Source organism: Apteryx rowi, unplaced genomic scaffold, assembly GCF_003343035.1.
Source record: "Apteryx rowi isolate R43461 unplaced genomic scaffold, aptRow1 scaffold_252, whole genome shotgun sequence".
NCBI lineage: Eukaryota > Metazoa > Chordata > Aves > Apterygiformes > Apterygidae > Apteryx > Apteryx rowi.
In genome coordinates this window covers 326,989-348,240 of record NW_020448886.1, presented here as the reverse complement: position 1 = coordinate 348,240, position 21,252 = coordinate 326,989, and the positions used below count along the sequence as shown (strand labels likewise).

Genomic DNA, 21,252 nt, shown 5'->3' with positions numbered 1-21,252 from the left:
TCAGATTCTTGTATCAGTGCTATTATTATGCCTTGCTAGCACAGTTCAGTTTCTCATTGCACCGCAGCAAACAGAGCTCCACCAGCAAATGTCTGCAATGTAGATTTGGCCTTAGAGTGTGTGATTGTTCTTACTATCTGACAGCAACTCAGCTGTGTTTTGCTATGTTTGACAGCAAACAGCAGCCACAAGCAGAAAACAAGACTACTTTTTATCAGCATTTATCTGGCCAAGGGCTGAGTGGGAGGCTGAGTGAAGCAGCCCTCCAGAATCCCAGAGGCCTTGAAAGAGTCAGGTGCTACCTCAGGAGCAAGAAAATTTTCAGGGAGGTGACCTGCACTTGAACTGAGGAAAAGTCCTAAGCAAATATGTTTTAGTAAATAGCAGCATAAGTTGTCTTACCAGATAAAAAGTCCTTCTAAATAAAACCATCAGGAATTATTTGCACTGGAGCCCACTTGTGTATCTAAGGGCAGAATACAGCCTGTAGTGCTAACACCATGCAACTCTGACTGCTATTTAGCATGTTCTGTTCAGCGCAGAATATACTTGCTCCCCTACCTTCCCACCAGCTATATTTGATGTTGATCAGCTAAATGGGAGACTGGAACTAAATAAAAGTCTAGACACACTATATTGTGCTGTGGATCAGTCTGCATAACCTAACTTATATGATTCCCATAGGTGAAGATGTCTCCTGAAGGGATGCCATTAGGCAAGTGGCCTATTTCAGTACAGCATAAGGAGAGGAATGAAGGATGTTTCAGGGCCATGGAGCTAGGGAGAGAGTAGGGAGATGTAGGTTCCCAGCACTTCCTACCCAGAGGATTTTCAAAGACACATTACTTGTATCCCAGGAGAGTGTCCTAAACACTTAGCTGTTTGTCCTTAAGGACAACATTCCCTACTGCTCTCATCAGCTGAGGACTGCTTTAAGGTTTCAGAATTCATTGGGAAAGAAAAATAGCATGATTGTAATGTGGTAAGTTATTTGGAAGAAGCAAGATCTGAACTTTGGTCTGTGGGTGAGGTTTGACATAGACTTTTTATCTAGGGATTAAAGTGAATCTTTATCAAAGGTGTGAAGTGAATAATCAGGTTTGGAGCAGAGAACACTCTTCCAGTTAAATAGCCTGATCACTGAGACACTGAGGGCTGAATTAGGATAATTCCTCTTTCTGGCGGCCCTTTCCCCTCATATCATTGTGCTGGCTGTTGTGAATCCCTTTCTCATACAAGCCTTCCCCCTGGCTTGGAGGACTTCATGCAAGGCTACGGCATCCTGGACATTGCTGGGAGCCAGGGATGCTTTGACACTGAAAGTTTTCTATTGCTTTTTGTGAATTTGGCCCTTAGTTCCCTCTGAGCAACCTCCATGCCCCTTTTGCAGTATGTGGCTATGTGCAACATGTGGTAATTCCCAGCTTCACAGCAGCCTTACGAACACGTTGAAAACTGCACGTAAGAGGCACCATGTAAATACCTTTTATTGTTTTAAGCTGTCTGAGGAATAGAGTAGGGTCAGAATGGTTGGCTGGTTTGGGCTTTGGACTCAGAATATCGTTACTCTAGAGTTCTTCAAAAATGATCTGAAAGTTGTTTTGGGCAGTGGTTTATATTTAAAAATTATGTGAAAACAGGGCAGTTTTTTTCCTGACATTGCAGGGTTTTTTTCAAAAAAAATACATAAAAGTTCTATTAATGGCTGCAACATCTGAGATCCCTCATCTTACGGAACTTTCTGAACTTTGCACACATTTATGAGCTGCTTGGTTTTTAGGTAGTAAACTGGAAAAGCAGAACTACATAAAATGAATATTGAGAAACTGAAACATCTGAACAATGAAAATGTAAACTCTGGCAACTGAAAGTGATAAGCCTTTTGAAAAGCTTCTTTCAGATAGTTTGTGTGATTTGTAATCAATAGCACTCTGGTCATATTAAGGAAGAACTATATCCATTCTTTGGCACGTGCTTAAGATTAGTGATAAATGCAAAAAAAAAGAGAGAACGATGTATGAAGACAAACCCATGTTTATAGGAAGCACTGACATTTAATGCTAACAGATAGTTTAAGTTGCTTTATATATGTTAAGTTTATGCATTTTAAAACTAATTATTATAATCTTTCCCCATTGTAACTTCACAATAGTCAGTGCCTTCCTAACCTTCATAAATAAGATTCTTTTTAAAGATAAAATGAATCCTATATGTAAAATAGGAAGATAATGGATAGTGACAAATTTCAAAAAAATCAATATTTTCTGGGAAATTAAACTTATTTTGTATTGCAATTATAAGTCTTTTTGGTAGCAGCACCCGATGTAGCTTTCAGCACAATTTCAATTAGCCTGCGTTTTGGTGCCTAAAAGAGTTAGTACTGATCCTAACAGGCAAGGCAGAGTTTACTTAGAATTCATTGAAGGACAGTAAGAAAGAGACTGGTGCTGTCAGTTTAAGTTTAACCCCAAATTAAAAATTGCTAAAAATAAAGTTTCATGAAAACTTAAACGTAATAGAAAGATTTCCACGGGAAGAGTGGAAGTAGACTGGATTTTTGGCTTATAAAAGAGGCTTAGTAGTTGCACACATCAACCATCTGCTTATTATATGAGATTAAACATTGCCAGTATTCCCATAAATTACTCTCCTAAAATGGTATAAAACAAATATGCTTTAAAAAATTCATTAGGATTATTCTTCTTGTATTTAAGTGAGCATATGACTGTTAGCCTAAAGATAAAAAAGTCTTAACCAAAAAAGGCTTTACTCTTATTTTGATGGCGTTTGTTTCTCCTGGGTAGTGCTCTCAGCCTCTTTTACTTTTACTCAAGCTTTCTAATTATCATAGACACAAATACACATATTTTACTCAAAAGATCAAAATCAAAGCTTTTACATAATGCCAAAGAATTATACATATACAAAGAAAAAAATCGAATTGACAATTCTAATCGGAATATTTAACCTAAACTGAAGCTCAAGATAGTTCTTTGATCTATGACTAGTTTATTTTTACATTTGGTGTCTGTTTGGCATCCTAAAACTTTTTAAAGATGTTTTCCTGGTGGCTGGGGTATAAAAATATTTTTTTCTTTTGCTTTTTTTACTTGTGAAAAAAAAGATTAAAATATTTTTAAAAAGACACAATTTTAATGCTAAGAATAAAATGTCCTTAGGCCTACAGAGACTTATGTTCAAACTCATGCTTACTCATTGTAACCAAAGGAGTCATTCATTTAGTTAAGCATCGGCTTATGTCTCTGCTGGGCCTAAATCCAGAGAGCTTTTCAATGCAAAGAGAGAGCTCATACAGAATTATGCTATACTGGATACAGTTGTAGAAAGTGTGGAAAACAGAATACAACCAAAACACACATGTCACAGCTGAGAAGCAAAACATTAGAACTGAAGCTGTGATCTCTTAAACAGCAGATTTTGTAATTACCTGTCTACCAAATATCCACGGACTTCAATAGCCTGATTCACTAGGAGGAATTTAGCACAACTTGGGGGTTATCCTTATATTTATCAACTGTCTCTCTCTCTTTCTGTAGAGTCAAACACACTGTTAGCACTTGCTAACTTCCTTATTATTAATAGCACTGCAATACTGAATAGATGGCTAATTTTTCTGTGATAGCCTAGTTCAAAACCCACTGAATCAAAGGTCTTTTTCTAAAGCAAAAAGGATTTTTGTCACTATAAAGGCTGTCATCATTTTGGTCCATGGTCCCAACAAGATAGAAAGACAGAAACTGTTCCTGTTCAATATTCATGTTTTGTATTTATTGAAGAAAAAAAGAGAAATGGGTAAAACAGATTGGGTAAAATGCTGAGCTTCCCCCCCAAAATGTTGTCAGAGTGAATAGGACTGGAGGCAGTTAGCCCCTCCTTTGGTTAGATCCTGAATTACTGTTTCCACACTGTATCAAAGGGCTAGAAAAGAGGCATGAAATCCTGGTCATACTGAAGTGCAAGGCAGACTTCTAAGCTTTAGCATCAATTTCAGTGGAGCTAAGGTTTCATCTCTCTCTCTGCTGGCCTGCCTCAGTCTCTGCCTACATCTGCCTTAATACAACAAACTTTTGTCAGCATAGATAACAGTTATTGGAGGCAATCTTTTTAAGAGTTGTAGTTTTTAAGGGCAATGAGTTTAATTTATTGTACTACTTTGCCAATAAACCTTGGAGTGTTTTGCTATGATAGTACCTCGGTATCCTTTTACAGTTAAGCTGCTCCCTAGTTTAAGCACAACATATGACATCGCATTTTTGGATTCTCTTCTGGGACAAAACAGGAGATTGCTTGACTATTCTGAAAATTTAGCCAATTAAAAAAAAAGAGATGCTGTTGTGGATTTAGTTGGGAATTTGAAATTACTCCCATGAGTGTTGGGAAAATGCTCTCTGTCAGAATTGGAGTATCATTCAATTGTTACAAATTTGGAATGAATTTGCACAAAAAGTGATGCTTTCAACTTCCAGTATGAATTTTGAACTACATTAAAACTATACAGCCACTTGTCAATGCCAGCTACTGCAAATCTGAGGTCCAGGCTCATTAGACACTTCATGGCAATCTTCACTTTATTAAGAAGAAATGTTTCTTCCCCTCCTTTTAGACCTGTCTTTTGAGTCTCTGTCTCATGAATTTGTTTCTATTTTAAACATGGATGCTATTCACAAAAAGGCTGTGAAAATATTTTATGTTCAGCCTCACTTAACTAGATGCAGTATTTAAAAACACCATGTTATATAACAGCAGAAACAGACTATCTGCCCCAGATGACTCTTCTGCCAATTTAGTGTGGGCTTTCTCTTCAGGAGCTTTATGTCCTGATTTAGTAGCATGGGCTGGGTTGTGCTTCTCTGTGTCTCATAAATTGCTGCGTGATGAAAATGTGTTACCAGGTACAATAGTGTCTCCTTTGTGTGTTCCCTTCATTTAGCACTGAATAACAATAATATATGCCCCTCTATTTCATACAGAGTGATGCATTCAGGCAGTTCGCACACGTTCCTTTTACTTTGTACTGATTATTCCAGGAGTTTGTGCAAATTTATTGCTGTGAGAAGCTGTTTCTATCTGTGGTAAGATAAAAAATACATTTCTGTTACTAGACTATAGAGGAATAATGGTTTGTTTTTCATTTGTCTAATAAAGAATGGAATAGCATTAATTATTGTCTAATCCAGCAACAAATTAAGCCATGCATAACATTGACTACCTGAGTAGTCCTGTGGATTACTCATATTTGTCAAAGGAAATCTGCATAAATTTTTATGCAGCTATGATCTAAAGATTAGCATGTATCTATCATTCTATTTTAATCTGTGTTCTTACAAACCAAAGAGATGTCTTGCTTATATTGGTTGTTGTGTAATTATTATTTTAACAGCAGTCATTTCAACCACAATGTTTGATTTGTCCATCCTGATATTTAAACTTCAAGGCATTGCTATACATAAAAACACATATTTTACTGTTTGCTTAATTTGAAATTGTTACTTGTTTGTGTGTTTCATACATAGAATAAGAAATATAAAAATACAAGTGGGTCAAAATGTTGTGTTCTTTTTCAAAAGCTATTTTTAAGTAGACAGTCCCTTTCCATTTATAAAAAAGTGTAGTTTTCCTTTAAAATCGTTTTGATGGAAATATTTCAATGCACTTTGAAGGCTACATGACAATAATACAAGCAGTGCTACATCACTGATTAGGAACTTGTTAAACTAAAAATTGTCACATTATTTAATTTGATTTAATAAATCTGTAACTGTTACAAGCAATTAGTTACATTTATTGTACATAGGTTAACGCATGTGCATTAAGTAGAGCAAAAAAAATTTTTGTAGTTTCATTTCATGGTAAGGTGCATGAGTTAATTTTCAGAGGGGGGAAGATTATGTACAAACCTTTTGTGTCTCCAGCTTCACAGGTCTTAAATACCGTCTGTGAAATTGCTGAGAGGTATTCATGAGACAGAGGCTGCAAGCCACAGGACTCCTCCGGACGAATTCGAGAACCACAGTCCTGAATTAAAATGAAATGAGTGAAAATGACAGTGCTGCACCCACGCCTTTGAAATCCTCTTCAAGGACACTTAAAGAGGAAAAAAGATATTTGGGGTTGGTTCTGCAGTTCATTTATCCTTTGTTCTTCAATATATTTTTAATAAGAAATTTAAAATCCTTTTTCCATTCAAACACATGGTGATTTATAATAAATTATCCAAACCCACAGTCAATGCAGAAGATATTACATTTGCCAAAGATTTAAGAAAATTTATTAAGGCAAATACATATAATATTCATGTAATGTCATGTTGTCTCTATTTATCATGTAATCTTTTCTTATTTACCCATAGTAATTTTGTATGTATATCTAGAGCTACATGGAACATATTTCTGTGATGAAATACACCAAATTAGCTTCAGGAGATACAGGTACATAAAGAAAGAAACATTCAGAAAAAGAGACAGAAAGAAAAAATTTCAAGGGAAAAATGTTTGAGCTAATAGAGGGATTAGGAAAACTTTATTTATAGAGTACTGAAGGAAAGGATCAAATATAACTATAATCCTGTGACTGGGTCTTCACATACGATGTATTCCATAGTAATCCTCAGACACTACCATCAGGGTAAGATAAAATAATGGTCATATTTATGTCAAAATATTCACCTTTTAATTAGCTTTTGTCATAGAAAAGGATTTGACTTTTTTTTTGTGTTCTAATTACAAAAGAGTTCACTAAGACCCACAATTAACATAAAATTTTATTTTATATATGGTTGTGCTTGGATACAGGAATACAGATTGGTTATTGAATCAACAGGGTTTATTAAAGAACTAGAGTCTGCTAATGGCATGGTACACACTGTAATTACATTTCATTAAGGAGCACAGTTTCCCACAACTTGATCATTTCTGCTATATTTTAAAGATACTAGAGGAAATGTAAAATGTAGAATGATTAATGCGAGGTGCCTAAAAATTGGCAGTAACAATCTGGCATGCCAATCAATATAAATTAACTTTCTAAAAATTTGCAAGTGAAAAGTCTTACTGGCTTTTAGAAAACTTGAATATTACTCTGTTTGGAGGGCATTTTGAAGGTCAGATTCTGTGAGGTACCACCAGCTCCCAATAATTTCAAAGGAAATGTTCATGTAATTAACGATTCCTGGCCATAATAAGACTTAGCACATGTGGGTTCTTACCTTTTAAGTAACAGGTTGTATCATCATCTTTGTGCCTTCAGCTATAATGTTCCGTCATTCACTGACATGATATAAATTACATCATAGCATTTCTGACTTGGGGGAATTCTTTAGATAACTTTAGACTTCTACATCATATATGGCTCAAAGAGATGCTCATTCTAGGTTTCCTGTATAGTTTCTGCAGAGAAATAGGCATTCCTTGGACACATTTTTGATCTGTTTTAGAGTCTGCTTTAGGACAAAATGAATCATATGCTGAAAGTGTCTTTCTCCATTGATTGTAAAAAGAGCCTAGAATGATTCAGAGGTATGTGTCTCCATTAGTTCAGACAAACCTCACCTCAAATCACTTCGTAAAAATCTTGTTCCATACACTATTGCCTGACCTGGTGCTAATGCCAGCCGTTACTTCAGAAGATAGGAGCTTTCTGGGATTAGTGCTAAAGAATAGCACTTAATATCTAAAATTTCATTTTTTCACCCTCACTTCCATGCCAAGCTCACCATAACACAATGGATTTTTTTCATCAAAATTGAAAAATTATTAAAGGCACTTAAAAATAGCAAAGAAGATCATTTTATGACAAAATAGGATGACAAAGGATGAAAATCTAACTATGGCAAACGTTATTTAATACATTTGTATTTCTAAATGCTGTATGAAAAAATGCAGATGTGGCCCTTTCTGCTTAAACTAAGTATTATTTATGGTCACTTTCAATAATTCAAAACTTGTTTTTTTTTAAAAAAAAATTGCATGCTTACTGCTTTTAATTGCTTCCAAATAAACTATACAAATGGAAATATACTTTTAGAGTTTTTTCATTTCAAGAAGGAGTATTCTTGAAGCTGAAAAGAAGAATAAAATATAATTTCTCCAAAAAGAAAAATTAATTTCATTGGTCTTACATTCACTTAAGTATGCTGATTTCTATTCAATTCTTTTTATTTTCTTAAATGGTATTAAATTAATTAGGCAACTGTCATGCAATATCGTCCACTGCTTCTAGAAAATTATGCTACAACCAGGATGCTATGCTTAAATTGGAACAATGAGCAAATGACAATTAATTGTTAATATTGTCAACGTGAAATTTGACAGTCAATAGGATTTGTGCCACTGATATAGGGGGAGATATGAATCCATCCTGAAATTCAGTAAATACTGGTGTGTCTTGATTTTCTAACCAGAAACCAAGATGACATAATTTTCTCATACTTAATCTGATCTCATTTAATTCCATGGTAAAAAAAAAAGAGTAAAAAAATCCTCCCATTGACTTCAAAGAGTTTTGGTCATCTTTGTGCACAAAAACTCAGAGAAATGTCAGGTATCTGTGGACTCTTTTTTGTGATTGTCCTATTGCCTGCTTCATGTTCCATAAGTAGAGAAAGCTGATATGACAAAATGAATGGCACAATTTCTTTTAGTGTTAAACTGTGATGTTGTCTTGGAGCCTCTGGGTCTGGACACGCTGTACAGCTATTTGACAGTATTACTTAAACTAACATTAACATCAGAAAGCTCCTACTTTGCAGTAAAACAATTTGCACGGGGCTTCACAAGAAAGCCCCAAATTCCTGAATAAGCTGCCATTGCTCTCAACAAAGTGTCATAAAATAACTTAACAGGGATTTTCTTGTTCATACCTCTGCATAGGCTATGTGTTTAAACAAACAAACAAAAAGTCTGTAATTCTGATTGCATTCCTTGGACAATATCATTAACAGCAGTTTCACCTGGCTAGTTTATTACTACTCACAATTGATTTTCAGTCCAAACTATGTCATCAATTCCCATTGACTTATATATGTTTCAAAGATGCAGGCCATGAATCTCAAAGGATGCTACTTGTGTTTAATACATAATTGCCATCTAAAATTATAGGGTCATGAGAGATTTTGAATACCTGAATGAGCCTTGTTTGTTTCATCTTTACTTTTGTGGGAGACCAATCTGTTATCATCATTGCTATATTTAATATAATGTACAAAAAGAATCTGTGGTAGCTGTAGATTAACTGCAGCTCCACCACCGTAAAGTACCTTAAGGGCTTTACTAACCACTTGCAGATTTGTTAAGTTTTCTTCAGGTGCTGCAGTGCCATGATATCTTTCTTGCCTTGCCCAAAGATGAAACAGCTTGGATCTTAAGTATGTTTGTAAATAATCACTCATAACAAAGATGAGAGCCAGACATGTAAACTTAAATGATAGTTCATCGTCTCTGTCTGTTCTCCCCGCAAACTTTCATTTTTAGAAGGCAGACATAAAAAGACCTTTGAAATGCCTGGACTAAAATCAAAAGAAAAATTCCTATGCATTATGTACTTTAGTGCACAGTTAGAATTGACTCTTTATAAGCCTGGTTTGTCATTTTACTAGTAAACTTTCTTTTATCTTTATAGAAGCTTCTTTGGACGCTAGCAAATAAACAGGAATAAAGCTTTCCTTGAAAGCTTTCAGTCAACACCAGTTGATACTTAGAGAGTGAACCTTTCTGGAGTCCATCTGCTGTGTGAAAAGAGAATTGTTTCTATTCAAAACACACTACAGTGTATTTGATTCTTCATAATGGGAATGAATTATATCCTTTATAAAGAGATCATACAGCTTTTTGAGTATGCTACTCTACAGCTTTCTCAAATTATTATTTTGGAGGTATCAATGCATGTTTTATTTCATTTACTTATAGACTAGGTGCCTGATTTAATAAGAATTTTGTTTAACTCAGCTTTCAACAGCCATTCAGTATCTCCTCTCAATTATAAATATACTTACTTTCACTCAGATGTGCATAAATATAAAAATATTCTACCAGTCTTAAACTCTTATAGATGTGCGTGCATTTGCATGCCTCTGTGTGTGTGAGAGAGAGGGAGAGAGAGAGAGAGAAATCAAAGCATTATAAAGATGATCTACGGTCATGCAGTTAATATCATGGCATGAATACCATAGTTAAATACTATTGTAGTTGCAACTGTGCCTCAGATTTAAAGAACTATTTGCATTTCAGGCTTAACTGTTTAACTGTTACTGGATCTTTACTTGCTGTTGTACCTTTTTACCACCTTGGCCCTAATGAAAGAATGATTACTCTCAAATCGCAGTAATTGCATAGAGATTAACCCCATAAGCTTCCTCCAAACTGGAAGAAGATAAAAAAGAAGGGAAGGGAAGGGAAGAGAAGGGAAGAAGTCCACGATTTTCCTGGGAAAACTCATACAAAATAGGGATAAATTGCCCTTCTGTATTCTTCTGAAGTGTCAGTGCTCCAGCAGAGTGGCAGTGAACCACATAAAAAAAAAGAAGTTACTTTTAACATCCACAGCTGTAAGCTGCCTTTTAAAATAGGAAAGCAGAATTTTCAGAACTTTTCTGAAATAACCCAGCTCTGTCCCTGCAAAGCTGTTTCTAAAACTATTGTTTTTAGTGGAAGTAGACCTATGTCAACTAAACAATAACAAATATATGACTAAACTCATGGGAATTCATTTTAGCCTTATATACTACCAACACATAGACAAAATCCTTCATGCTTTTAACATCCTAAACCCAAGCATGTCTGGGAACTAGAGGATGAGAAAAAATATTCATTCTGTAGTTCGTGGTACAGAGCTGGGGAGGTCTTTGCACCCGTCCCGCTCTGAACCTGCGATCCTTCGGTCAGTGCTGCCCATCGGTCAACGGGTCACAGAGCCGCTGGCTGACTCAAGAGCCAGCCCATTTCTCATGAGGCACCTCAGCCCTGCCTCGCTTTACAATGTTGCTGTGGCTGCTTTAGTTCATTTGACTCCGTTTACATTTTAGACATAACAGAACAAAGCTTCGTGTGAAATAAGTAATTTTGGAAGTTTTTCTGTAGGTCTTTGTACTAACTGCACTGTATTTGATCTGGTTTGATTTAAATTGACCCTGCTCTATCATGTAGTCCTTTCATCTCTCTTCTTAGTCCATCTTTTTCTACTATTTTACACATAACCAAAACTAGATTAAAAATGATTAAAAATGATGCTATGGAAGGAATTCTAATAAAATTAATCAAAGAATGAGCTCATAAAATAGTGAAATTGTATCTTATTGCTAGGGAATAAATTATGAGCAGATGGATTAGTTCCAATCTATCAACTTTATTAATATGGCAGTAACAAATGAAGGAACAGTTGGCATATGACGTCTATTCATCCGGCTCCCTCTGGCTGGCTGCATTATTCAGTGATAGATGAAACTTCAAAGTTTCAGAGGTTCGGGTTGGTTCAGATATACCCAAAATTAACTTGATTAAACTGAAGCTCCTGGGTGTGCAAAACAGGCCTAGAAATCTCTGGCAAAGAAACGGGCAGTCTCTTGAGAAATTTCAGTTTACTGCTGCTTTTGGCTGGAAAACAGTGACTATTATTATTCATCAAGCACTGTCTAAGACATAGATGAAGACATTGCTAACATCAAAAGATACACAAATCCATTAAACAGAGAGTATAGGATTAATGGGGTGAATTGATGGAGCAGCATGCCCCAGTCTTGCAGCTATATTTTGAAGGAAGGAAACTGCAACCACTGTTTTTTAAGGAATCTAATGTGTTCCATCTGTAAAAATGGAACAATACTTCCCCAAAGACCCCAAAGACATTGTCAGGAAAAACACATTAAAAGATGCTCAGTTCCATAGGGATCTGAGAGGAGCCATAAAAACACTTCAGAAAAAGAGGCTGGGAACTCACAGAGTTGGAACATGCCGTGCCCAGACGTGAGTAGAAGACTGGGAAGGATATGAAAAGCTGACATACTGGCCATATTGTCAAGGCATGGTCAAGACATCAGAGATATGGTTTGAAATGCAGACAAAGTGCAGCCATCACTCTAAATTGCTTTCAAGCTGTTATTAGTGCTATTCATACTGTTGTTGTTGTTATTTTGTCTCAATAACACAACTATACCACATATCGTGGGGGTTTTCTTTCTCAGTCACAAACTTTTGTCTAGAAAACCTATGGGAATAATGTCACATGTGCAGCGCTCTAATCAGTGATGAAAAAATGCTATAGCTACACAATGGTATCTTTAGTGTCTGCTAAAGAGCTTTTGAAAATCCAACTAGGTGCCTATCTACAAATGCAACTGTCTCAAAGCACTTACAGATTATACAGACAAATACATTTGATCTTGACACTAGAGCAGATGACAAGTGGCTTCCTCTGCACTGAGAATGCTAACCTCAGAGAAAGCTAAGAAAGCTATTTTATTTTGATGATTAAGCACTACTTATCAACAGAAAATATTGCAAGTTTCATATCATTATTTTAATATCTTTTCACATTGTGTGTGGAGAATATAAAAGAGTCCTTTCAATCTATGAAGGATTTTGATTCAATTCCATTTCATACTCTGTCTTATATTGTATACTTGATGTCAGTTAGACTCCATATCTGCCTTCCTGCTCCCAGAGAGTCAACTGTTCAAAGTTCTACATTTGTGAACATCAGAACAAAAATATTGACATGAGAGCTAGCAAAGCATAACTTCTAATCCAGTAGAAATTTATAAATTATGACTCTGAACAGCTCAGACATGCTGCAGAAGTAGTTGAAGTAAAACAGGTAAATTTGAAATCCATTTTTCTTAAGAATAAAACACTGTAAACATAAGTTTTGGACTATATTTCAAACTGTACCAAAAAAATACATTTTTTTCATTGTTTAAAGCTCAAATCTGCATGTTTTTTTCAACTATGTTTTGGTAGCAAACATGCTTTTCTAATGCAACTAATGATATTTTTTCTAAGCAAAAACAGTCGTGATTTCCAGCTTGTATGCTTTATAAACTAAAAAGACAAAGCAAAAAAAAGGAATGAAAAGAATTTAATGTTTCTTCCTCCCCCAAAATGAAGATAACACAGGAACAAGTAACAGCAGATAAAGAAAGGCATTTTGCTATTGTAGGGTTTGGTGGATTTTTATTCAAAAAAGTGAGACAGTAAAATTGACCAAGAGATTTTCAGAGCCGCATCAATTTTGGATTCCTACTTAGTCCCTCTCATTCCCCTCTCGTACTTCTAGTTCCCCTTCCATACCTGAAAATGGAGAATATCTTGAAAATACCATGCACTTTGACAGTGCAAGAAGTAAATATCTCATGTGATAGCCACAGGAATTATTATGTACTTATGTTTTTTTCTGAACAAAATGCCAAAGTGCCCCTGACTGTTTTGTCTGGTAAGTAAGTAAAAATGCATTGTATTAGTTTGGACATCCCACAAGCTTTTGGCTATTTTTAAGGAGCATTCTGTATATCCTCCTATGCTTGGGGTATATGGCATTCATAGTTAACATTGCAAAGGAATCTATACTGTACATCTTCATATGTGCAAGAGGCTCCTCGGCTCAAGACCTGTCCAGACTGAGATCCTTTTATCACCGCCATGATGAGCAATAGAAGAACTCAGATTAGACAGCTATCATTACATCCAGAATGTATGAAAAGATATGGGAGAGAGAATGAATTAAAAAACACTCATTCATTAATGCTCATTCTTGACATTTTGAAATTGAAATACTCTGCCACAGAATCTAATGCATTGAAAAACACATATCAGTTAAAGACTCAGTCCAGTGAGCTATATATCTGCTAAAGTTACTGTTAAAAGTGTTTTTCACAGTAATGAAGGTTTTTAGATTTGAACTCAGTGTTTCAGAGTGTACCACACCAAAAGTACTTCTTTCTTACTTCTATTCCTAAATCCTATGGACCTTTCAACCGCATCTGTTAACTTCAGTTACGGCTTGGGGCATACTGTGAATAAAAGACCAGGATCCATCCTGGAATGATGACCCAGAGGTTAATATTCAATGCAGAGAATTTAGGATATTTGGGACCAGTTCACAACTCTGCCTCTTATTTTCTTTATAAGCTTAGGCTGATGACTTGGAGCTCCCTCCAATAATACCCACATCTGAAATATATCTTCTCAAAACCCTCGTTCAGTTGCCAACAATCTCCTGAGTGCCTAAGTCTCTTCCACTGGGCATGGGCAAAACCACCCATATCCCCATGGCTATGTTACTGAGCCCTTTAGCCCTAACAGAATTCAAATATTGCTTTGTGTGCTGTGCTTGATCTGATAGGCATTCTCAGGACATGCCACCTGGTGTGTGCCTTGCACAAAGCATTAAGTGCTATTCCCCTTTTATAACACTGTAATAGGTAGAACAGTTCTATCTGATATAGGAGACAGAGTTTAAAGTCCTTCTTTTACTTGGTTTGCAGCAGAGATTTCAATTCAAGCTCCCCATGTCACTCTGGGTAGTTCTCTCTCTCAGCCTCTCCTGAGGGAGCCGTTTGGGTTTGCTTTGTACATATAATTAAATACTGACTTGTAAAGAACCTTGAACTTACTCCTCCCACAGGCTAGGTGTGTGTTAAGAATGCAGAGTGAAACTGGATGAAGGGAGCACCACCAGGCTCTGTGTTAATCGTTATGTGAGAAAAGACAGATTGAAGTAGGTACTTAACTCCCTGAGAGAGTACATTGCAATTCAAAGTGGAGGAAAGACTCTCATATACCCCAAGATTGGATGTGTAACTCCCAGAGAAGGGTACACTTAAGATACATTCCTTTCCATATCATTTTCTGCTGGGCAATACATCTGAATCCTCAGTTACTGTGCTGGCTCTTGTAGATCTTATTTTTACAAGCTTAACTCTTCTCTTTCAAATAGAATAAAGGGTTGCACCCAGACACATCTGCTTTTTCCAGTTGTATCAATTGTTCCAGTAAAAGATATTAAATCTTTCCCTGAAAGCTTTACCTCGCTAACACTCCCCATGCAATGCAAAGTAACCTAGTTACACTGCTTGTATATTATGTATTTCATTAGGCCTTGGGATGCTTAAATCTCTCTCTGTAATACTGATTTTTTTCAGCAAAATGTCCATATCTAGAAAGCTGGTGACTGCCTAACAGCATAAGAACTGAATTCTGCCAGCCCAGTTGAGTACTTATTTAGTTTCTTTCTTTTCTGCTCATTTTCAAAAAAAATGTGGAACTTATCTTTGAGATTTCCTTCCTTAGGCTTAATTTAGCTGAAATTGGCCCAGTGGGTTGAAAAGGCATTAGTGAGGGATGGATGGACTGGCAGAATGATTTCAAGAGCTTTGTTATCTTGGTAAAGCAGACAAAAACAAAGCAAAATAAATAAAACATATATTCACAAAAAGCCAAAAATATTTATTACTTTACTTATGTTATAATTTGGCTGCAGGGTGGATTAACAATTGTTAGTGTTTAAGGAATTAGTGCATATGCTGTTTTACATGGAAATTGTTCTCCATGGCACACTGGGTTTTGGAGTAATCATCAAAGCCTTGAATGGTATGGAGAATACTGAGGAAGCCACTAATACAAGTTCAAGAACACCAAGTGAAAGAGTTTTGAAACTGTTTTCCCAGACAATGCCAAAAACCCAGTTAGTTCCTGCATTTCATGTAAAGACTGAGTCTACATATGCGTTGAGGATTCATTCCAATGGAAAGCACACTTATCTCTGGTAGGCAACAGGAGGCATTTCCATTTGCGGATTTACAGCCTGCACTGACACACATGTTTGAACAGATCCTGCACACAACCGACTTGGTACAGTCATGCACTTTGATGCTGGCTGTCTTTATTGCTACTGCAGAGAATATATAGGACCAGCTCCTGAGAGCAGCTATGTTGAACACCCAAGTCATTCAGGCCAACTCTCAAGAGCAGAATACCCTCCTCTTTGAAAAGTAATACCCCTGGTGAGAAGACCTGTGGTTGCTTTCCAGTCAGAGTGGCACAAAAGATTTTAGGGATCAGCCTCTGAAAGGCTTCTCAGCCTCTCAGCTGTGTGGGGTTGGGTTGCCTGCTCAATACCCACACTGCACTGGAAAATATCAATCAGGTATAGATGACCAGAAGTACACAGGGGTGTGCAGTGGGGCCAGACCTGGGCCTGAGGCTCTTTTGTGAAGGACCTTAGTGGCTTCTTCTCCTCACCTGAATGGTGTCAAGGAGAAAAGGAACATTTAAAACAGATGTGTGCTGGTTGCAATACACCTATTCTGGGGCAAGGATGATCCCCAACACCTTACACTTTCCCAGCAGCTCACTGGGAGGTAGGTGATAGTGGCTGGCAACCCCAGAAGCAACAGGCTGACAGTTCCATCCACATCTGGCTCCATTTTTAAAGTGGCTTTCGATAAGGTTGGAAAGACTGAAAGAAGGGATGCTATCTTCCAGGATGTCTGCAACAGCTGGAAATGTATGCCAAGCCTCTGGCTTGGAGCTTCTGAGCCAGTCCTTGATGCAGTAAGGGACATCCCAGTTTTTCCATAGCGTTTGCCCTAATCCTCACTATAGAGTGACTCTATGGGAAAGTTAATACATCCTATAGGCATCTCTTCAGCAAATAACATATCAGACTGCATATTAGCAGGAAGGTTATTAACAGTCATCTACACCATACTGTTGTGTTATGCTGAGTTATAGGTTGTCTGGACTATTTTTGGACCTAGCATTATTTTGCTTAGAAACTGTTCCTTCCAAAGTCCATCTCCGAGGCTTCCCTGACCTTCAGACTCCTCTTTCACTAAGACACCAGGCTGTTTGTTTCAGTGAGTCTAGAGATAGGCTGAAAGACCTTAGGAGGATATACTTTTAGAAAGAGAGCATTTACGTAAGTTATCCTAATTGTGACCAATAAATATTTTATTGAAAAATCTATTACTGATGCACAGTTTAGAGACCTGTTTCATACAAAGAGAAATGTGAAGGCTAAAACCAAAAATGAGTAAATGACACTAGAGGAAGTCTCTGTGCAAAAGGACAGAATACATGGACAGCGTGTGTTCCAGCAGGATAGGAAATCTCCATTCTACACTATCCATAACTCAAATTTGAGTTGTTTATATTCAGGAAGAGCTGTATGAGCCTACAGTACCAGAGAAGGGAAGAGTGAGATTTTCACTCTGTGTGTGTGAAAGACAGGAAGAGAATACAAAGCTTTAAGAAGTGATTACTTCTTTCTTCCTGTTCAGTTAAAAGCTTCAGTAAAAATGCAATACTAAAATATCAGGAAATCAGGAAATCTGAGAGTCAGCATCATCCAAGATTAAAGTCTCTTGGAGAATGCATACAATAAAGTCTGTAACAAAACAGAAAAGATAAATGTATTTGAAGACAGTATCTGGTTATTATTTATACTTCCCTTTTACCACATTGTGGCTTACCATGAAAAGAATGAAGTAATGAAGGACTGATTTGCCTTTGCAAATCAATACATATTTCATTCAAAAGAACACTTGAGTTCAAATATTTTCCTTGCTGTCTAATAACTGTGTCCTGTACTAAATTTTACATATCCCCAGACACTCATTTAATATATGCAGCTGGGAGACAGGAGTAAGACAGACAAATCTGTTTTCCTAGAACACCTATAAATTTGACCATATAATAATTTATTTTTCAAACTATAATGGGGTAAAAATTGACTCTGATGAATTTGCAGCACACTTGCTGCTATAATTACAGAAGTGAATTTCATGGATTTTTATTAATCCTGATCTCTTTCAAAAGATGCTGATTAAAGGTTTACCTTCTGGTGCACAGCAGACTGAAAATACAGTCTCCTTACAGCTTGGTGGCTTACTGAACAGCAGACTGCATGCAAGTAGCTTTCACACATGGACAGAAACAGATTGCATGCAGTTAGTGCCAAATGAGCAGATTGAAGTTAGAATTCACCCCTGCTCTCTGCAACAGCCTGCTCACAGCAATTTACTTCTTCATATCCTTTTCATTCACTCGAAGTAATCAAGCAGCCACTAGTTGAACAAAGTTCCACTTACAAAAACCAACTAATTACTTTTGAAAACTGAATAATGTGCTTAGTGATGATGTTTATTCTGCTGCACAGGGCATGATGAGTGATGCTGAGCTGAAGTTTTACTTTGCTCAGTACTGATATTACACTGATACAGAGATGGAGCACAGTGGAAAGAGAAAATATAAAAAAAATCCAAATTAAGGCTCACTCATAAGTGATATTAAAGCACTTAATTCAGTTTAATAACCATCTGACTTCCCCTGACCTACATGGACAGTTTTTTGTAGTAATTGACTCTCCCAAATAGACAGAAATCTGGAAGATTTCTTGTGATTCACTTAAGGTCTGGGGAACAGTGGGTAGGCAGATAGCTAATGAAGCCACTGCAGCACTACAAACTTAATTTAGTCAACATGACTGAGGTTGTTTCCCCCTCCCCCCAAATGTCATAAACCAGTTAATTATAGTTTTTCTTGCAAAGACAGAGCCTATTCTTGGATTTGGGCAATACTACAGTCCCAAGCAATGACCCAATCCACAATATCCAAGATTAAGCACTTCAGAGAAATAGCTCTGTATAGAGCTAAGGACTCCTCCATATTTCATATGTATTTTGAGTCAACCCATGAGATGTTTTAACTATCTTGTGTCCACTAATAAAATGGTTTGCAGCAAATGCTTTCATATCAGGTACATTATCCAACCTGCTTTTTGTTTCTGGAGTTGTGAGACAAGTTTTTCTTCAGCAAAGTAGGCATGGATATATTCACATCCCATAGAAAGGCCTCCCACGTTATATCCCATATTGTTTTTCTGACTGCTACGGATGATTACAGACAGTGTCCTGTCAGTAGCTCTGGAACCATGGACTGAATATTATCTTGTTTAAACACTTTTGCCTAGACCCTTGAACAGTCCAGCTCAGAGAGCTCACTGCCTGACCATACTCCTAGTTGTTAACCAGCTATTTTTCATGTTGCTACTCTTCCTCAGTAAGATACTGGACATCTTGCAACAGGAGTTTTCCTCTGAGTGTCTTCCCAGTAGTAACTCAACACTGATATCCCAGTGGTTACCCCCATGATCACCAAACCGAACACACAACCTAGATTCTATCCAATGCAAGCTCTCTTCAGCATGGCAAAGGACTGCCAGGTTTTGCCACAGACACTGAAACCATGGCCTTTCTGAAGAACTGGCTGTCACACAAAACTCAAATATTTTCTGTCCAAATCAGAATTAGAAGCTGTATCACTGACAAGGAGACCCGGATAACAGAAGGGACCCTTCCAGTAAAAATTAAATAGTAGATTACAGTAGATTATGGTAGTGTACATTAGATACCACAAAATATAATGTACTGTAATCTATATTAGATACATGAAAATAATTCAACAAAGGTTAAATTAATTATTAGTGTAAGGGTGTTGTTATGTTACTTTTACTTCTTTATGCCTTTAATTCCCTCCTCCCTCCCTCCTCTTTTCTACAGCCTTCCCATCATTTGACAACATTTATAGTAGAGATTGTCTGAGCCTCACATTCTTTTTTACAGAAATGCAGAAATGCAGAATGTAGCATCATCTTGCTCTGCCCTTTCTACCATATTGATCTTTACCCTTCAGTTGCTAATATACCTTTCTCTCTTAAAAATGGCAGGTCTGCATGGCAAAGTCAGGGGAGGACACTTCTACGAAAATATTTGTGTTTGCTAACTTGCCATTTCTCTTCAGTTATTTTCTTTTCATATTACCAATATGAAGAGGAGATGGAGAAAGCTTGAGGGATGGTCAGAAAGCAGAAAGAGAAAAGGGAAGAATATGGGTTAAATGAATGGTAAATGATTTTCTTAGGATACATGGCTTTCTACATTTGCCATAATGTTATGACAATTGAATAAAATTGTTTAAATAATTGTTTATAATTTCTAAAGAATATTTGGAAATACTTTGCAAAGTCTTTATTTTGGAATATTAGACTTGCCTCCTATTATGTTGAAACTGTTACACAGGTATAAACAAGATCAGCTGCTGTAGTAAAAGCACTATATTGCTAACTCCATATAGAGTGCACTAAAAAGAAAACATGTAGAAGATAAACTCTAGCTTACAATCATGCACTGCAAAATGTCTGTACAAAGACAAATTCATTAATGTTAATAAACAGTCCACACCATCACACAGAGATCACAGTGACCAAATAGGCTTCCCAGGATCACTGAGAAATATCCTCCTTTTAAGCTAATGGACTTCAGCATCTAACACATTCAGCAAAGAAAAGATATGTGGGTCCCACAAATGACCTCAGTACAGCTAGAAAACCCCCAAATCAAAGTCTCCAATAGTTGTTTTCACATTGCCAAGTTTAGTGTCTTGTGGATGGACACCACTTTATCCTGGTAAAATAGTATAAGCCCCTTCACTGCAGCAGTGTGTAAATGCAAAGCTCCATGTAAATGAGACTTGCATGTACGTACTGTAAAGCATTTCCTGTAAAGCAAAAAGATTGCCTTAGACATCTTCTGCTTTTCTTACCCTTCAGTAACAGACTGAAGTTCTGAAATTAGGTCAGAGGTAAAGCCAAAATGAAAGATTATTAATGAGGTGCTATCATTATTTGTGAGTGCTCGTGGTCCAATGGCAGTGAGCTGCTTCATAACCATTTTTTACAAGGAGCTGGGCATTTCCCAAGATATATACTTTTTCCTATCTTCTGATTGACCTCAGTGACAGGTTTTGATTGCAAGCATCTCAAAGGTCCAGATATACATAAGGCTAATGATTACTGCTCCATAGCAAGTATAGCAGTTTGAAAAGTAATCTCCGTCCTTTCACAATACTTAATAATGTTCCTGGCCTCAAATGACAGGAACTAATGCAAGGTAAAAGTTCCCTGAAACTCAATTTTGTACCCTACCAGATACAGCTCACTTTTACAATAGTTTTCTCTCGCAACTCTTCAGATCTACTTGTCACTTTTTCCTGACATGCAAGTTCCTTTATATGATGCTTTACTCAGTAATGATTTCATAAAAATACAATGTTAAATCATAATATACTATCAGGAAAAAAAAGAGAGGGAAGAAATAACAAGTGGAGAGAAAGCATGCTGACTATAACTTTATAGTGATTTTGTCTGGAATAACTTGCTGCCTTCAACATCCACATATGTAAACTC

At 36.7% G+C, this 21,252-nt stretch overlaps 1 protein-coding gene across 1 annotated transcript in view; it reads right to left on the bottom strand.

The window, feature by feature from the left end:
• The window catches only part of CPED1 (cadherin like and PC-esterase domain containing 1), a 154,828-nt gene that overhangs the window by 20,060 nt on the left and 113,516 nt on the right, over positions 1-21,252 (bottom strand). The window contains exon 18 of the mRNA XM_026067055.1: positions 5,919-6,036. Within this exon, the coding sequence (XP_025922840.1) occupies positions 5,919-6,036 (118 nt within the window). The remainder of the gene's footprint in view (positions 1-5,918; positions 6,037-21,252) is intronic.